Source organism: Camelina sativa, chromosome 7 (assembly GCF_030686135.1).
Source record: "Camelina sativa cultivar CO46 ecotype springtype chromosome 7, ASM3068613v1".
Lineage (NCBI taxonomy): Eukaryota > Viridiplantae > Streptophyta > Magnoliopsida > Brassicales > Brassicaceae > Camelina > Camelina sativa.
The window spans coordinates 28,256,699-28,276,208 of NC_141886.1; the positions used below are offsets into that span (position 1 = coordinate 28,256,699).

Here is a 19,510-nt window from a genome sequence, read left to right on the forward strand (position 1 = left end):
TTTCTCGAGAAAATTAAAAGAATAAACGTTAGAAACAAATCCCCATGACGTATATCGGTTTGTTCAACTAATAAAACCGGTGGGAATATAAATATATATCAGCATTTCCGGTTTAGTTCGATTTTATATCTTTTCCGGTTACCGTTTTCGTTTTAGAATCAGAAAAAATTAAAGAGTAATGGAGGAGGATTACGTCTCAACCGCCGCTAACAAGGTTCGTTTTCCGGCGATTGACTCATCGGTTTTGATTATGTTTTTGTTCTGATTTTATCCATTTTTGTTCAGCCGTCCGATGGAACCGGCAAGTTTCTTGGTGGCGGTCAAATCACGGCCAACGAGGAAGCTGAATCGCTTAATGAGACGAAGTAACAAATTTCTATGTTTAATCTAAGATTTATTGGATTGGGAAAGAAGCAATTTTTTTACTCGTTAAAAAGTCCGATTTTATCTGATTAAGTGTGATTTTTTTTTTACTGATTAGAAATGGTTTCAAGTCTCTATCTTTCAGTTTCAATGTTTCTTACAGGAAGAACTCTTCAGGGCACAAGCTTAAAGAAGAAGTGACTTGTAAAGATAATTCAAATTACAAGACAGGACTCCACCATTACCATCAAGATCAGGTTCATCTTCTTAACCATTACTCCCAATTGAAAACCCTTTAAATTTATACACTTCGAGATTATCTCAATATATATGAGCTTTAACACATGGTGTTGTGTGTGGTTTGATGTCTAGCGGAGGATGAGTTTGACATCCATTGTGGCGGTCAAGTCTCCTACTTCATCTAGTGACGCTCCCATTAGGAGAACCATTGATCTTGGCCATGGAAGCGACCTCATATACATTCAGAGGTTTCTTCCCTTTCAACAATCTTGGACTTTCTGTGATTATCTCGACAACCATATCCCTTGGACCAGGCCCACCATTCGTGTCTTTGGCCGGTCTTGCCTTCAGGTTTTTCCCACTTCACATGATCCTGCTCAATCGTATCTGTGTATAGTTTATGTTTGTGGCCTTCTAATCCATATGCATTTGCCACCTGTAGCCGAGAGATACTTGTTATGTTGCAAGTAGCGGATTGACTGCGCTGGTGTACAGTGGATATCAACCTAATGCTTATTCGTGGGATGAGTTCCCACCTCTCAAGGAGATTCTGGATGCTGTAAGATTGAAAGCCCCTGTGTTTATGTCCTCTGTGTGTTCTAGTGGTTGTTTGAAACTAAAACGTTTCTCTTTTGTTATGTCAGATTTACAAAGCGCTTCCTGGTAGCAGATTCAACAGCTTGCTGTTAAATAGGTACAAAGGTGCCAGTGACTATGTTTCTTGGCATGCAGATGATGAAAAGATTTATGGTCCAACTCCTGAAATTGCTTCAGTCTCGTTTGGATGCGAACGTGATTTTGTCTTGAAGAAAAAGAAACACGAAGAATCTTCAGGAGGTAAATAATGGGACGGACCTTTTGAGTCAGGACATCAAACAGAGTGTTTTCCTGCAAAACCAGGATCAGACATTTGTTTTTGTTTGTTTGATGTGTGAATCTGCAGAGAATACAACAGGGGACGGTGGACCGGCATTGAAGAGGTTGAAGAAAAGCAGCAGGGAGAATCATCAACAAAGTTTGACATTGAAGCATGGATCGTTGCTAGTGATGAGGGGATACACTCAAAGGGACTGGATTCATTCTGTGCCAAAGCGTGCAAAGGCAGAGGGCACTCGTATCAACCTCACCTTCAGGCTTGTTTTGTAATCCGAGGCCATCATAGACAAGAAGGTGGGCTTGGTTTTTTTTTTAACTCCATTGACATTGACTAGGCTTCTCGGATACACTCAAAGGGACTGGATTCATTCTGTGCCAAAGCGTGCAAAGGCAGAGGGCACTCATATCAACCTCACCTTCAGGCTTGTTTTGTAATCCGAGGCCATCATAGACAAGAATGTGGGCTTGATTTTGTTGATCTCCATTGACATTGACTAGGCTTCTCTTATTAATTACATTATGTATAAAAACACTAATCGCCTAATTGGTGTAGACATTATTTCAAGAAGCTTTACTAAACCGAAATGTTTTGGATTAAACCATTGGTTCGGGTTGGACAAAACCTAGTTGGTCTTCTTTGACTCCCATGATCTCTCCCCGGCCCTATTTAAAAAGGTTTCACTTCCAATCTTTTTAATTGGACGACTTTGATTAAGGTTAGGTTAAGTTAAGTCGAAAGAAGACCAACTAGTGATTGTTTGAAACTAAAACGTTTCTCTTTTGTTATGTCAGATTTACAAAGCGCTTCCTGGTAGCAAGCAGATTCAACAGATTGCTGTGAAATAGGTACAATGGTGCCAGCGACTATGTTTCTTGGCATGCAGATGATGAAAAGAGTTATGGTCCAACTCCCGAAATTGCTTCGGTTTCGTTTGGATGAATTGTTTGTTTCTCTGAAACTTGTGTTATACAGTAGAAGAAAGGGTATGAAGGAAGATAGAATAAGCCAATTACCAGATGATTTGATCTGTCAGATACTTTCTCATCTTCCCATAGAGGATGCTGTTAGGACAAGTGTGTTGTCCACCAGATGGACAAATCTCTGGCTTTGGCTTCCTCGTTTGGAATTGTCATTTGTGGGAATCAGAAACCGCACTCCCTTGAGTTTCGCTAACAGGTTTTTCGATTCCAATAGGGTTTCATGCATAGACAAGCTAGAGTTAATTGTTACCGATGTATATTCAGACATAGTAGACGGTGCCTCTTATCTTACGTCATGGATTGATGCTGCAGTTAAGCGTAGGATCCAACATCTAGATGTCAAGTGCCATGTATATAAAATATATCGTTATGAGATCCCCTTGAGCCTTTATATTTGTGACACACTGGTATCCTTGAAACTTGATAAGGTGGCATGGGGGCTAGTGCTGAGTTTGTTTCCTTTCCTTGTTTGAAGGCTATGCATTTACACAACAATGAGTTTCCTAATGAAGCCGCTTTCGAGGCACTTGTCTCATGTTGTTCTGTCTTAGAAGAGTTAGAGATTACCGGAACTGGGGATCTTCCAAACGTACATAGGGTGCAATCTCAGTCACTGAAGCGGCTCACTATCATACGATTACCTACTATAGAGTTTGATTATGTTCCTGAACTTGCCATTGATGTGGTTTGAAAATCTTTGATTTAGTAGCAAATATCATTATAACAAACATTCTGGAGTCCACTGCCAAGTTGGATATTAATCTCAGCTTTGGTTTGGAGGGTTCTGACGAAGAAAGCGTTTCATACAAGAGAAGTAACATCCGCAGTTTTCTGTCCAAGATCTCGAGGGTCATGGATATGACGATATCTGCAGACACTTTCAAGGTTTATATGTGAATTAGACATGCACATTTAATACAATGATGAAAAGTTTCTAACCCACTATATGTTATGTCTGGTTACAGGTCATTCATCAGTACTCAAAATTAGAACCGCTGCCTCAATTTGGTTACATGTCACGCCTGTGCCTCGATAGTCTCCATGCATCCGAACTGAAATGGTTGACAACAACATTTCTTGAGAGTTGCCCAAATCTGAAATCTCTCGTTTTGGTGATTAAATTTTTTTGTTGAACCCTATGATATTTTTCTCATGTCTATGAAGTTAGTTTCTGCTATATCATTTGACTATGTTTTCTCCTTTCCTTTTTCCTCAGGCACCATGGGATTATGAAACTGATCTGCGCTCTGAGGAGATGAATCAGATCAGTTTGTCATCTGTGCCCAAGTGTTTGCTATCATCTTTAGAATCTGTTCATTTAAAATTCTCATTCCTAGCCGAAGGATATGCTGTAGCATTTAAGCTAGGGAAGTACTTCCTAGAGAATTCGGTAGTCCTCAAGAAGCTCAATTTGCATTTGTTAAATCATCCAAGAAGAGATGACATCTTCGAGGAATTCCTCAGATTCCCTAGAGGCTCTACCGAATGTGAGGTCGTCGTTGTCCTTTGATTGGTAGATGATTAGAGGTTTTACGATTTTTGTGTAGAGATAACGCGAATATGAGTAGTAGTTTCATGGTTGGTTTGGCTTTTCAGATGATAGTGATATTAACTAGCGTTGTTATTTTCCTCATTGGTTTCTGAATTTCATATGACCTTAGTTAATTGTTTTACGGATTCGTCAATCCCATCTGGCTAGACCCATTTTCTCATGCATGTTTGTCTCCCTTTCTCCCTCATTCTGTGTAGGAAACTATTTTTGTGAAGATTCAATCTAATTGCTCACGTGAATTTACTTAGTTCACGGTTTGATTTTAACCGCTTCGTCTAGAGAGTACTCAAAGAGTAACAGAGCATAGACGCATGATACACGAAAAAGTCTAGTGATCAAGCAGAGTGTTAAGTTAAAGAACAAAACTAGTTAACTTAAAGTTATAATCCTATGTACAAATATATAAAACGAATTAATAGTTTTATTTTATATTTATACTGTTACTAAATCTATTGCAGTTCATAAAATAATGTAAACATCTCGAAAAGAGAATTATGACAATTCATCTTAGAAATTTCCAAATTAATTTTGTCGTTCGTGTAATATGATTATGTAACGTATTTCTTTTAACCAAAAGAAAGAAAAAAACAAAAAAAAAACTGTTTAGTATTTTGGATAGCTTTGATTTGAATATTGATGATGTAAACTTTGTTTCTAAAAGCAGTGTTTAAGAAAAGCGGTCTAGGCAGCCGTCTAGGCGTTAAGCACTCAGCAGATGCCTATATGACCGCCTGAACCACTTAAAATTACATAAATTTTATTTTAATATTTATTTTTGATTTTTAACTACATATAATAAAAATTATTAAGTTTTATATTTGTATTCGTAACTATAAACATTTATATGTTGTTAATATAACTTAAATAAATATATTTTTCTTACTTTTTTTATAATTTATATTTTTTTTATTTTCTAACAGATATCTTTATATATTTTTATATATTTAATGTTTTATGTTGTAAACGCCTAAACCGCTTAAAAACCGTCTAGACCTGACTAAGTGCTTTAGGCGCTAGGCGTTGGGTCACCTTGAATACTGTTTAAAAGTAATCTAAAGATAGACGTTACAACGAAAAAAAACAAAAGCAACGTCCACTAAAATTTTAAATAAAATTATTTGACAGAACATAAAGCGAATAAGAGAAAAAAAAAAAAAAAAAACTTTTCTCACTCCCAAACGATATTTTCAGTTTTTAGAATTGTGAAACTTTTATTTTTTTTGATCAAAAGAGTGGAATGAGAGAGAGAGTTATGGAGGAGGAGAAGAACAACGTCACGGCGTTAAGCGATCCGCATCATTCCACCGCCGATCTTCTTTCTTGGTCTGAGATCCGCCGTCCCGATTATTCCACCGCCGCTAACCGCTCTAACCAGGTTTGTTTTCCGGCGATAACTCATCGTTTCCGTGTGATTCCATTTCGGTTTATGTTCCGACGAGTGCGATTTCGTTCTGATTTATCCCAATTTGTGTGTTTTTTTGTTTACAGCCGTCTGATGGAATGAGCGAGGTGCTTGGCGGCGGCGGTCAGATCACCAACTCGGAATCCGAATCGCTTAATAAAAAGTAATCGGTTTCTATGTTTCTTCTCGATTTTGTTAAAATTTTTATCAGATTTGCTTAATTTAGGGTTTTTGGTTTGATTAGTTTGATGAAATTAGGGTTTCCGAATGTGAAATTTTGAATTTAGGAAAATGGTTTGCTGTTTAGTGTTTCGTATAGGAAGAACTGTTCTGGGCATAAGCTTAAAGAGATGATCCAAATCACCAAACAAGAATCCATTACCATCAGGATCAGGTATTATATGTCAAACATTTTTAAGGATTCAGTTGATGGTAAATGGGGAACGATGTTTTTATGTGATGGTTTTACTGGTTTTGTAGCAAAGCCAGATATCTTTCAGCGGTGATGAGAATGTGACTCCTAAGAAACCAGCTACTTTAAACGAGGCTGCAAAGCAAAAGGAGCTGAGCAGGACCGTTGAAACGGAAGCGGATTCAAAGAGCAAGAAGAAGCAGATATCGAACACCAAGAGTAAAGCTATGAGAGGTCATGATATCTTTGCATCTCCTGAGAGCCAACCTCGCCGCTTGGTAGCTGCAACACAATCAGAAGTTAAAGGAAATAAGAACACGGAGGAATCTGCACCGAGGAGCTCGCGTGCATCTGTCAAAGTCTCTACTGTAAGTAGTATCCTTGAATCCTTGTGTACTGTGGTGGTAATATTAGTTAGGATGGCTTGAAAAACTGACCTGATTCATATTTTTTTTTTGTTAACAGGGGCAAAGCGGCAACAGGATGTTTAGTGAAGAACATGTTGTGAAGTCATCAAGGAAGATACATAACCAGAAGTTTCAAGAACTGACAAGCAATGGTATCTTCAAATCTGATAAAATCCCTCCTGGTTATTCTGAGAAGATGCAAAGTTCAGCTAAGAAGCGGGAAATGAGCGGCCACAATATATTTGCAGACGGGAAGTCGGAATATAGAGATTACTATGGTGGCGCGAGGAGACCTCCCGGTGGTGAGAGCAGCATTTCATTGGTCTAAATGAAACCTCAAACACTCTTAATAATATGTTCATGTTTAGGATTTAGTTTTCTTCCTTAAGTTGTCTCTACCTCAAGTGCGCGCACTCATGTGTTCTGTTCTCTTTCTTATCGTTTCCTCCTAATTCCTATTATTGATTCGGAAGACGAGAGTGACTACATAAATTATTTACAACACTTTACCGGATGATTCGTGAAGTTTGTGTACGACGTCGTTTGGAGAGGAGAAAGATTGTATTATAAAATGTTAGCTAATGAACGACTACATTTCATTGGTCTAAATGAAACCTCAAACACTCTTAATAATATGTTCATGTTTAGGATTTAGTTTTCTTCCTTAAGTTGTCTCTACCTCAAGTGCGCGCACTCATGTGTTCTGTTCTCTTTCTTATCGTTTCCTCCTAATTCCTATTATTGATTCGGAAGACGAGAGTGACTACATAAATTATTTACAACACTTTACCGGATGATTCGTGAAGTTTGTGTACGACGTCGTTTGGAGAGGAGAAAGATTGTATTATAAAATGTTAGCTAATGAACGACTACACTGGGGATCGAACCCAGAGTCTCTGGTTTCGTAGACAGGCGCCTTATCCATTGGGCCATGGAGTCATTTTTGATTATGCAGATTAGATTAACTAAAAGTCCTGTTTTAAAAATCCCCGCCTAGCACCGATTATGCCCCGTAAAATCGCCAGACCCACTCTCTCCGCCTTGATTAATGATTAATCCCCACCTAGTATCCATTATCCAATTATACCATCTAATCCAATTAATTCCCGCATAATTTTGTATGTACCTATTATTTTTGGAGCCAAATATAAATCAAATATATATATTTCTGTTATTTAGACATTTAAATTAAGAGTTTATGATGTTTTACAATAACTAATGTACAAACTTTTAATTAAAATCATTATTTTTCCTTAATATTACGTTTTTATGTTTTTACCATAATTTTAAAGACGATACTATAACTTTATATTTTATTTGATATTTTTCTTTTCACATAAACATAATTATATATATATATTTAGTACTATATATTTTTAATTTACTATTAATTTAATAAAATAATCAAAAAACTAGTTCCCGATTAATTCCCGTTTAATTTCCGATTTTCTCGCTAGGCGCTAGGCCTACCCCGACCGCCCGACTAGCGCCTAGCGATTTCTAAAACAGGGAGTAAAAGAATAGCTCTTGTGAGTGACTGCAGAGGACCAACAAGCATTTGCTTTAGGAACAGATGTTTATAAAGAATATTAGGGTAATCATATTGAGAAATACTCCGATAGTGTAGTGGTTAAAATACCTTGCACTTTTCCTTATTCCTAGTTTATTTCTTACAAAAACTATGAACGACTGTTATAATTATTATCTCACTTCAATTTCTTTCTATTAAGCCTTAACTAGGTTTGGACCCGCACGTACGTGCAGAGTTATTTTTACATAATTTTTAAAAAAATATAATTGGCAAGCGATCAAACCCGTCTAATATGTCTGATTGCAACGTTTATTTTTTTTTTACTCGAAAAAACCCCATTCCTCGTAATTCATATAAGTAAATAGTATGTCCGCATATGTTTTGCTTGAATTCTTGTTCCCAAAATTCTCGTCTCGTATTTTGTCATACATGAATATACTTACACAAAAATCTCATAACCTGATTACTATGAAACTAATTTGAACAATTTTCTAAAATATAATAAATCTGTTGTTTAATCTTTTTTTTCTTCTTAATATGTAAATTGGGTCAGTTTGGCAACATGGATATTTGATATGATTTTTTTTTAACCCTTCAGTGTATTCCCCAATTAATAGTATAGATTTCCTTCAATTATTGAATGAAATATTCTTTAGTTATACTAATCACAATTTAATGTAAATAATATAGTAAGAGAAGGGAAAATAATAAAATGGGATATAATTGGTCATTAGATCCATTATATAATTGGTCTTAGTTATGATATTATATCACTGGATTTTATAAATTTTAATTGGTCATTAGATCCCTATATATCTCAGCTATTGGTATAATATTATTACTTGTTTTCATTTTTATTGGACTGGATTTTCTAAATTTTAAGATTTCTGTAAAAACAATATAAACTACATATTTATATATAATGTTTAACTACATAGTTATCCAAATTAAAGTATATTTTATTTGGTGATTATATGTTTTTTTGGGCAAATATAGTTATTGTTTTTAGTAAAAGAATAAACACTGAGTCAGTTTCAAATGATTTTCCATTCTTTCACTATTAGAGTTTTATAAAATTATTAGAAAAGTAACATTATTAATATTTCTGAAGATATGATTTTAAATATATATATTTTTACATCTCATAATATAGTTATATTATTGTATTACAATACATAGTGAAATTAATTTAATTTTGAAAATATGTAGGGGATAATATTTATCAAATTTTGAATAATATTTACCAATTTTAGAATTTATATGAGCAAAATATTGTGTATATAAATAAATTGAACAGCAGTGGCAGTTGACAAAAAGATATATATATATATATATATATGGTAGTGGCAGTTTTATGTAATTTTATAGAATACTACGGGTGAGCAATAAATTAGATACGGAGCTCTCTGGCGACGATACATCAGCTTTTTCTCCAGAATGCTTCTCATTTGATATATAGGGGATTAATTAGGATCTATTTAATTAAAAAACAAACTGAGTAGTTGGGTATTTATTTACTAACGTGTTGATAATGGTCAAAATATCAACTTGTCTAATTGTTTCACAATTTATCCTTTGCATTCTAATATTCAACCCCCTATGATTTCTCAAATTCTTAGAAATAAGTAACTGTGTGAAAAAGACAAAAATAATTTATGGTTCTCATGTAAATTAGAAACAAAAAAAAACAGATTAATTCATATAAATTACAAAGGTTAACCCAAAAAAATCATATAAACTACAATGAAAAAAATATATATACAGTAATGAAGCTAGTAACAAACTATATCTTTTAAAACAATATATATTTACAACAAAAATTATTAACTTAATTATACTTGTCAAAATTATATTATTTTTTCATTATATAAGGATTTAAAAGAGAACATATAGTTTTTACATTATGAAATCAAGAAGCTCAAAAATGACTATACAATGTTAAGTAATATCCCCGTTACACAGAGATGATGTACAAACAATGTTAAGTAAAATTCCAAGTTTTTTTTAAAGAATATAAACCTTTACCTAACATGCCAATGCATATATACCTCATAGCATCTAAAACATTACTACTTTCTAATAAGCCTTAGGAACTAATTAATTTATAAAAAAAAACTGAGTAGTTGTGAATTTATTTACTAGTGTGTTGTTAACGGTCAGAATATCATCAACTTGTCTTTTTTCTTAAAAAGAAGTAACTGTGAAAAAACGAGAGAGAAACGAGAGAGAAGAATTTATGATTCTCATATAAATTAGTAAGGTTGAAAAATCATATAACCTATACAATGAAAAATGTTCAAATCAATTAATGTATATATATATATATATATATATATATATATGTATCACTGAACAGATAGTATATGTTCGGTTGCCTATTTAAACATCCATTTTTCTTACAGTAAGGTCAAATCAAATCAAAGAAAGAAAAAAAAAAAGCAAAACAAATGACTAAGCATATCCTAATTATTCTTATATTTTCTCTTCTTATCATCAAAAGTGTGACGACGAGAAAGATCTTGGGAGTGACGAAAGCGTTGAAATTCTTTACCAAAGGTGGATGAGTGAATACTTAGTTCCAAAGAATCTCAATCAAACGAGGGATGATAGGTTCAAAATTTTCAAAAGCAATGCACACTACGTGCTCAAGAGAAATAAGGAAGGAAGCCGTACAAACTCGAGCTCAACGAGTTTGCCACTATGACGCATGGTGAGTTTATCAAGTCCCATACTTGTCTTCTTCACTCGAGGAGTTACAACAAAAAACACGACCCTAAGCCTTTCATGTACGAGAACATGCCTCAAGTCCGGGAATCTTGGGATTGGAGGCAACATGGCGCCGTAACAAATGTGAAGGATCAGAAAAAGTGTGGTAAGACTTTTATAGTAGTGATGTATTCTGTTTTTAGTTACTTTGTGTTCAAATGTGCAAGGCTATCACACTATTTCTAATCGCTGTTGAAAATTTAATTGATGTTATTCTTGCTTTTTCCGAAGTGTTTACGTTCATTGAGTTGCTTATTTGATTTATATATGCTTAGGACAAAAAAAGATATTTGTTATTAATTAAAAAAAGTAAAAAATAATATATAAATACTAGATGGTTACCCTTGCAATACGTAGATGATATGTATTTTTAATTGTTTATATATTTATATTATTTTATGACTATGATAAAATCATATATATATATATTATTTGATTATTTGATACATTGAGTATAGCTTACATTAAATGATATATAAATATAAATTGTAGGTGTGATTGTTTATATATAGCAGCAAATTAATTATTTTTTGGTTCTTTGAAATGTTGAATAGATATTAACAAAAACTAAGCAAAACATATGCAAAATATAAACAAAACATAAGTAAAATATTTTTACGTATGTGATTTTATCACATAAAAATAGACTCTCATATTTTTTTATCCTCACATTACCATTTTGTTAGTTAATTAAATATATCTTTTCGTACATAATTTTAATACAAGTTCTTAACTTTCATGTAGTTTTTCTTTTTACTTTCAAGCATTTAATATATTATATAATACTCTATTGGTACAAATAAAAAAATTAAGAAATATGAAATAGGGAGAGTAAACCGAAAGAGGAGGAAGAGTAAGCCGAGAAGCGTTTAGGAGATACAGAGAAGAAGACGAATTAGGATTTGTTGAGCGGCTGAACTAGATTTTCTGTTTTTATATAGAATGAGATCCTCGCAACTCTCTTACAAATTTGCTACGCTACTCCGCAACCTTTCACAAAAGAAAAATGACAATAAAATTCCTAATTAATGTTAAAATTTTGGCTCATGGATTCGACTTATTAACAAAACATGTTCATTTCACTTTAACAAGTTTTGCGAGAGAAATGCGAGAATATTGCTAGGGTCCTCGTAATTCAATCGCAAATTGATAAGACATATCTTCTGGATTTAGTTCTCTGAAGTGCCTATTTGTAACGGATATATAATGAAATAATTAAAGGTGACATTTGCTTTTGCATTTTATACAAAAGAAAGAGTTCACTTAAGTCCTTTGTGGTATATAACAAGGCTCATACCATGATGTGGTATTGGCTTACACTAGGAGGTTCATTTGAGGGGGATACCCGAGAGGCTTTTTACTGATCTGTTCTTTTGGTGTCAACGGACATAAATAAATAGAGAAAGGGCTAAAATGTACTTTTCAGAATTCGTCCTAGTCGTCGTCGTGCTTGGCTGTTTCTTCACTTTCCAAAAATAGACTCTCCTTCTTCTCTCTATCGAATACGTTTAAACATTTCTCTGAAAATTTTGAGAACCTGATTCCAACTTTTTTTCGATTTTAATAAAAGAAGAAGAATGGCGTCGGTGTCACCATTGGCGAAATATAAATTGGTGTTCTTAGGAGATCAATCTGTTGGAAAAACCAGTATTATCACTCGTTTCATGTATGATAAGTTCGACACAACCTACCAGGTACATCACGGTCATTGAGATCCTCTTGTTCTGTTATTTTTTTTTTTTTTTTTTTGTTATTTGATTTGAGTCTTTATCCACACGGTCTCTCATCTATCACCATTCATCAATGAAAAAAAGATAAAGAAACCGTAATTATCACCTTACCATTTGTTAATCACGTAAAAATAGGATTATGATGATCAGTACAAATTGATCGTGGTTGATACAATACTGAATGTAAAATTTCATTGTTACATTGGCAGGCTACTATTGGAATTGATTTCTTATCGAAAACAATGTATCTTGAAGATCGAACTGTTCGTCTACAGCTATGGTAACAAAATTCTTAAAAAGCTTGGTTTTCGAAACGTAAAAGCTAATATTAATGGTAAAAATTTATGTGTAGGGATACTGCAGGACAAGAAAGATTCAGGAGTTTGATACCAAGTTACATTAGAGATTCTTCTGTTGCTGTAGTTGTTTATGATGTAGCTAATAGACTCTCATTTCTCAACACATCTAAGTGGATCGAAGAAGTCCGCAATGAAAGAGCTGATGATGTTATCATTGTTCTTGTTGGTAACAAGACAGATCTTGTTGAGAAAAGGTAAAAACATTATAAGCCAACATTACCACTTCTCTGTTTTCATTTGAACATGTGTTTTGTAATTGCTCTTTCCTTCTTATATATGTCTCTTTGGAAATTGGTTAGGCAAGTCTCGATTGAAGAAGGAGATAGCAAAGGTCGTGAATATGGAGTTATCTTCATTGAGACCAGCGCCAAAGCGGGGTTCAATATTAAGCCGTTGTTTCGAAAAATCGCTGCCGCATAATGGAATCATACTCAAACACTAAAACTGATGATATGGTTGATGTAAACCTGAAACCTACTTCAAATTCATCCCAAGGCGATCAACAAGGAGGAGGTTGTTCGTGTTGATGATCAGAAGAAACATAACTAAGAGATATCTTTGATATGATGTCCAAGAAGAACCTTAGATCGTCAGGTTTAGATCTCAGACTGATTCAATCAAATATCATTGTGATCTGTCCAAATTGCTATATTTGGCATGTTAGTTGTGAAATGTTAGTTTCCAGTTCCACTGTCAACACATATATGTTTTATGTGAATTCTTAGTTGTTTACCAAGACTCTCTCTACATGTCAGTGTATTTTTACTTAACAATTGTTGAAGCAATACACTTTTTAACGGTGTCCAGAGTTTTTAACGGTCTCATCCATATAGCTTTTGGTGCAATGTGCAAAATGATATTCAAAATCAAATGTTTTTTTGCTTGCATGGAGAAAGCTGGATTTGATCTAAGGTTTTTATTGTTTGATTGTTACGTGAAGAATCTTTGCAGTTTTCTAGGGTATATGATCAAATTTAAACAATTCATGAAATTTAACATATCAAAATGACAATCTTTATGAAACTGGAAGAGTATAAATTTTAAATTTCTTATATTAATGTTCTTGAAAACATTATAATTTTATTCATAGTAATAAGCATTTTAAATAGTTTATACCATATTAATTAAACCTCTACCTACCATGGGCTAATAATATGTAGGGATTACTTTCAACTCCCTCTGTACTTTTATGCATGCATGTTGGGTTTTTTTTGCGAGTTAAGTACATTAACCTCAGAAACTCCCACACCCAACTTCTCCATATACTCCCATAAATTCTTATCTGATGATCCTCCAGGAGCCACTGCGGCTTCTGTCTTTGCCTTCCATTTCAAAGCATTTTTCCGCAACTCCTCCGCTTTCTCTCCAACTGTCGCTTCCAAAAGCTTCTCCGTCACTTCCTTCCTCAGCACAACCCTATCCTCCATCGCTCCACGACCAAGCCTAACTCCCATCTTGAAAACGTCAATGAGATAAACCGCGTTGGTGACTTGATCTCCCCATTGCGGTAAGCAAACCACTGGAACTCCAAAAGACAAAGCCTCCATTGTCGAATTCCATCCACAATGTGTGACGAAGCACATTACTGATAGATGAGCCAAGACTTGCTCTTGTGGACACCAATCCACAATCTTTCCTTTACCTCTCCTAGTCGCCTCTAGTAGTTCTTGAGGCAAGACATTAGTCTTGAGATTTAGTGCTTGCATGGGAGGTCTAATCACCCACAAGAACGAAAAACCCGATTTCAAAACTCCGTGAGTGATCTCTTCCATTTGTTCTTGGTTGAAGTATGCAACCGTCCCGAAAGAAATGTAGACAACGGATGATTTTGGTCTTGAGTCTAACCAGTCGAGGCATTGATCTGACGGTTTGCACATGTCAGCACTTACATCAGAGGTCACCGCCTTAGCAAAAAAGGAAAGCGGCCCAATAGTTTTGATTGGACATAAAGTAGACATGTAGTGGATCACTTCTTGTTCTAGGGTATCAAAGGAGTTGATTAGAACACAGAAGGGCTTCCTCAAATTCTTGAATTGTCCAAGAATTGCTTGTCGCAATCCGGCAAATTGAGAAGAAGGATGGAGAAAGTTAGGTATTTCGTCGTGTTTCAAGAGAGGAACGCAAGGGAGCTTAACATCAAGCCAAGGTTCTGTTTCTGTCGGAAAAGAAACAGCGCCATTTTGGTAATGGTAATAAGCAGAGAAGCAAACACAAGACTGGACCCAGAGAAGTGCACAAGGAATGTTGAACTCTTCCGCCACATCGCAGACCCATGGAATGAAGGGATGATTGATCAGACATGAGATGGGCTCGTTCTTGTCCTTGTATCTTCTCACGAGTTTAGACACGTCACGTTTTCCGATATTCTCGAGATGTGACATGTACAAAGGTACACCACCTCTTTGGGAATCGTCTTCTGTCCATTCTTTGTCGAAAGACTCAAATCGTATTGAACCGGAACCAACAGGTTGAAGCTCACCGTCGACGATCTTGTTTGCTTGTCTCATTTTACTCGCCCAAAAATCTGGAGTGACGAAGGTAACGAGTGTTCCCTTTGAAGCGATTAGCTTGCCGAGACGAAGAAGAGGACTGACGCTGCCTTGTCCAACAAATGACACGAGCATTACATGAATCGGGCTTGAAGGTGAAGAAGATTGAAAATTCATCTTGTCGACTATGAAAACAGTATAATTGTTTGTTTAAGAAGACACCAATGCTGTTTTTGCATACAAATTAAGATTATTCTTGATTTATAAGCGTCAAGAAATTTGTTCAAACTTAAATTATTGAATTATTAGTTAGGTAAATCAATTAATTATTTTCATATCCCCAACTAAAAATAGTCCTACAAGATTCAATTCGATTGTACGTTGTAACAGTATTGAATAGAAATAGACGAAGAAAATAGTTCCCATGTTTTCTCGTAGCCTTGCCCACATAATTGAATTGAAATGACCTCAAATTGAATGAGCTAGCCAACCACTTCCTCCGACATGATCAAATGGACAACTTAAGTTTTACATGACATATATTTCTGAGCTACATAGCCACACAAGACATGCCATGCCATCTAACGAAATGCCAGTATAGCTAGACCAAGAAATGTATTAATGCGTGATGACATGCAAACCTGATTCATAACGAAAAGGGGTTCACGAAAACCCGGATCAAAGTATCAAACTATATAACCTGACCTGACCTAATATAGGTATTTTATAATAAGAAGTTAAGAACATGAAATTAACAAGGCAAACTATATATATTGTTATGCACAGATTATGGAAGAAGAGGGTAATAAGAAGGAACCAAAATGAACTAAGAGAAAAGGCAAATAAATAAAAAACGAAAAAAAAGTAGTGATGTTGTTGCTCTTTTACTTATCATCCCCTAGTCGCGCTTGCTTGAGATACTTAAGAATTTATTCATTTTTAGAATTATATATGTGTCAATCTCACCAATCGAATGATAATTAAACAACTTCGAAATTAGTTGTGTTCAGCAATAATTGTGTTCTGATTGACACCTCGAAATCTAAGTTAAGTAGTTTTAGTTATCTTCAGCAATAATCAATTTGAAATTATAAGATCGAGGAACTGAATTTGGAAAAAAATAGAAGAATTTTTGAAAATTATCCCACTGTACCTTTAAACAATAAAAATAAATTCTATTCATCTATTCATTTTCAAAAATACAATTTATTAAATTTAAAAATTTATAAAACTTTATAAGGTTTATAAGATACTTTTTCAGAGATTCGATCCAAATATTTTAAGATTTTAATTTTTTTTTTTAAAATATATTTGTAAGGTATTTATAAAATATAAATTTACATACATATAAAAATAATTTGTGTATATTTTTATGAGCTTACACACATATTTAAATAAATAATACATTTTAGTGGTATTATTAATAAAATTTAAGAGAGGAACATTTTGAAAAGTGTTTTTGGAAAAAATGTATTTTTGAAACTTCACAAATAAAAAAGAAGGAAATTGCATTAGACTCTTTTTCTCGGTCGTACAAGTGTAAAACATGATGTGTCAACACCTTTAAAATTATAAATTTATGCTTATCTTTGTTTTTTTGGTGACAGTTTATGGTTATCTCTCTATAAACAACAATGCATAATTGTAACTATTCATGTCAATTAGGGCCAAAGCCTGCGGACTGGCCCGACCCGGCCATGAAAAATACCGGTCTAGGACTTAAATTTATATGTCCAAAAAATATAGGATCTTTCAGATTCAGTCTGTTTGGGTTTAGCCCGTTCGGGATATAGGGTTTGGGCTTAGCCCGACCAAACTCGGATCAGTCCAAAAAATCCTTAAGCAAATATAGTTGTACTTTTTTGTTAATATATTTATTTGATTGCAATATTTGATTAATGATTTATTATAAATAATGTTTAAAATTCTAATTCTAGTTTTCATATTTACTTAATAAACTTATTTAATACTTTTAAAATTTTAATCAATGATATTCTATATGAATTATATATTATTTTATTTGATTAAAGTATTAAAATTTTATTTAGTTTTAATTTTTTTCTTTTAAATTAAGTTGGTTTTAGTGAATATAGATGAGTTATTAAAATTTTGATTGATTTGTTTTATAGTGCACCTTTAAACATTGTTTTTCAAGACTTATAAGTTTGAATTTTTGATTTGTAAGATAAGCCCAGAAAAGCCCGAAAAGTCTTGTAGCCTTGTTAGTGTCGGGACCGGGCTTTGAAATATAGGCTCGAAAATATTTCGGGTCGAACCGGGCCGGACTCAAACATATGCGGGCTTTACGGGTTTGGATCAGGCCGAACTAGCCCGATTGACACCCCTAACTATAACTATTTGTAGATCATGTAGTATTTTAAATTATTATTTATTAACTAAAATTAATTTTTGCTTTGAAAGAAATTTAAATTGAGCTCTAATTTTAACTATTAATATTAGAAATATGGTGAAGAAATAATTTATTTTAATTAAATAAAATTATAAAAGGATATGGTATTCTTAATTGGATAGATAATTGTACTTTCTTATTCATAAAAGTTTTTAGTACATATAAGAATAACTTCTTCGTTTTTTTTGGTCAACAAATTAAGTATAATAACTTACTATTATATTATTTTAAAAATAAATATTTAATTTTCTTAAATAATTTACCTTAGCAGGAGAAATTTGCTAATTTTAATAACTTAACATAACTTCATTGGATAAGGTTGAAAATGATAAATTTCATAGGTTTGTTCTAATATATATATACATATACAAACTCATATAAAACATCTCTTTCATATCTAACTTCAGTCGAAAACTTAATAAAGTATTCTTAAATATGGGTAATCCGGCAGATCCAAATCAGATAAGCTTCTTCACAAATGAATGTGGCTTCTGCAAGAAAAAGATTTATCCAAAGCTTGATGACATTTACATGTACAAGTATGTTTTTCATTATTCTTCTAAGCATTTGATTCTCTTGTTTTATCGTAATGTATCTAAATTTTTTTTTTCTCGTCATCAAAACAGTGACAGTCCCTTCTGTACGGAAGAATGTCGAGAAAAACAGCAGGAGGCTGACAAAGAGAAAGCACAATTGGAGAAGATGAAGTCATAACAATGTTGATGGGATTTAACAAAATTAGGAGTCATGCAGTAGTTTTCTTATATATTTTAATAGTCAATGTTTCCATCTTTAAAAGTCAAACCTCATCATGTATTATTTATATTTGAATAAAAGATATGGTCAAAACTTCTTGACATATGTACCAAAGTCTTCTATGGTAAAAAATCTAATAAGGCACATATTCTATTCTTTTTAGAAAAGTATTTTCAAATGATTATGTAAACTCTTTTGATTATTCGTAGACTTTTTTTTTCTGAATTTTTGGTTTTTTTTTTTTTTTTTTTTTTCATATGCATGGAATATAACACCTCTTGTTTGGAATACTCTGGATTTTTTACATAATAGTAATGATGACATGTTGGAAAATAGAAATTAACAATGCATGTAATGTAACATTATATTGTTCAGGATAATGGAAAATAGGTTTACTCTTTGTTTAACATTGATACCAAAAAAAGAGTTTCCTCTTTGTTAATTGTAAGTTGATCGTATTTATTGTAAATAATTGGTTCAAACTCTTGACTGGACTGCATCATGTCAAATTATTTTTGAAAAAAAATTACAAGATTTTAGGCCCTCAACATTTGATATTTCGACAAAAAAACATCTCAAATTTCTGAAAACCACAAATAAGACCTCCAATTTGAAAAGAAAAATAAAAATTTGTACAAGGTTCAAGGAAAACTTGAGCCGGCCCTGTTTAAGACGCTGACTGACCCGACTGACCCACACCATATGGAGCGAGTAAAAACTTATCATCACGACTTGATAGAGTTAATGAATAAATCTTTGCACGCTCGAGTAACGTATTGGTCAAACGCATGGCTAGTAAGCAACTCACCTGCTCGGATTAACTGCGACAATTGGATAGATCCATGTATTTAATATTTAGTAAGCGAGTTTAGTTAGATGAAGTAAAAACTCATGCCGGCTGGAACTTAGCTTGAATGATGCCTTCTCCTTCTCCCCTCTTCACCCGACATGGTCTTCGACCTTCCAACATTATAGTTTTTGGACATTCCTTAATCCTTATCTTAGGTTTGGGCTACCACGTAGGATGCTAAAATTTTAGTGTTACGTGTATTTGGGTTTGACTCTATAGTGGTCCAAATCAATAATGAGTATCACTTTCTACTTGGTAACGCAACCATGTTAATGGGTGCAAGCGGCTCTAATTAAAGAATGACTATTAGACGATCCAAAACGCTTCCAACCCGCTATCCTATTTTTGATCAGGATTAGACGGACCGTACCCTTGAAAGGATTAAT

At 33.6% G+C, this 19,510-nt stretch overlaps 1 protein-coding gene, 1 long non-coding RNA gene and 4 pseudogenes across 9 annotated transcripts; 5 read left to right on the plus strand and 1 right to left on the minus strand.

Annotated features, from left to right (window-relative positions):
- Positions 1–100: 100 nt before the first annotated feature.
- Positions 101–2,078, plus strand: LOC104713667 (DNA oxidative demethylase ALKBH2-like). Of its 4 annotated transcripts, none has more exons than XM_087459591.1 (7): positions 101–214; positions 286–365; positions 509–620; positions 736–954; positions 1,046–1,162; positions 1,248–1,440; positions 1,547–2,078. In XM_087459591.1, exons 1-7 carry the CDS (start codon positions 179–181, stop codon positions 1,747–1,749), a joined length of 960 nt encoding a protein of 319 aa, XP_087315717.1. In that variant the 5' UTR covers positions 101–178; the 3' UTR covers positions 1,750–2,078. The 4 variants fall into 4 exon arrangements, with proteins under 4 accessions (XP_087315717.1, XP_087315718.1, XP_087315719.1 ...); XM_087459592.1 differs by having other exon boundaries at positions 1,559–2,078; XM_087459593.1 differs by having other exon boundaries at positions 527–620.
- Positions 2,079–2,330: 252 nt separating this feature from the next.
- Positions 2,331–4,172, plus strand: LOC104702765 (putative FBD-associated F-box protein At5g53635; annotated as a pseudogene). The gene is made up of 3 exons (XR_015562448.1): positions 2,331–3,345; positions 3,426–3,572; positions 3,677–4,172. The product of XR_015562448.1 is annotated as a putative FBD-associated F-box protein At5g53635 (transcript).
- Positions 4,173–5,152: 980 nt separating this feature from the next.
- On the plus strand, positions 5,153–6,705 carry LOC104702768 (uncharacterized; annotated as a pseudogene). The gene is made up of 5 exons (XR_015562451.1): positions 5,153–5,387; positions 5,501–5,577; positions 5,722–5,808; positions 5,895–6,194; positions 6,292–6,705. The product of XR_015562451.1 is annotated as an uncharacterized LOC104702768 (transcript).
- Positions 6,706–11,992: 5,287 nt separating this feature from the next.
- LOC104704968 (ras-related protein RABH1d-like) lies at positions 11,993–13,269 on the plus strand (annotated as a pseudogene). The gene is made up of 4 exons (XR_015562452.1): positions 11,993–12,224; positions 12,470–12,540; positions 12,613–12,813; positions 12,919–13,269. The product of XR_015562452.1 is annotated as a ras-related protein RABH1d-like (transcript).
- A 386-nt stretch (positions 13,270–13,655) lies between these two features.
- Positions 13,656–15,374, minus strand: LOC104702769 (UDP-glycosyltransferase 84A1 pseudogene; annotated as a pseudogene). The gene has a single exon (XR_015562447.1). The product of XR_015562447.1 is annotated as a UDP-glycosyltransferase 84A1 pseudogene (transcript).
- A 2,526-nt stretch (positions 15,375–17,900) lies between these two features.
- Positions 17,901–18,377, plus strand: LOC147941803 (uncharacterized). Its single transcript, XR_015562462.1, has 2 exons — positions 17,901–18,057; positions 18,145–18,377. It is a non-coding gene; the product is annotated as an uncharacterized LOC147941803 (long non-coding RNA).
- The last annotated feature ends 1,133 nt before the right edge of the window (positions 18,378–19,510 follow it).

Excerpts from the sequence above, each read along its gene's own strand:
- LOC104713667 (XM_087459591.1), top strand. The coding sequence starts at position 179 with ATGGAGGAGGATTACGTCTCAACCGCCGCTAACAAG. Across the intron at positions 1,163-1,247 it reads TCAAGGAGATTCTGGATGCT|ATTTACAAAGCGCTTCCTGG; the intron begins GTAAGATTGAAA and ends TTGTTATGTCAG. Across the intron at positions 1,441-1,546 it reads ACACGAAGAATCTTCAGGAG|AGAATACAACAGGGGACGGT; the intron begins GTAAATAATGGG and ends GTGAATCTGCAG.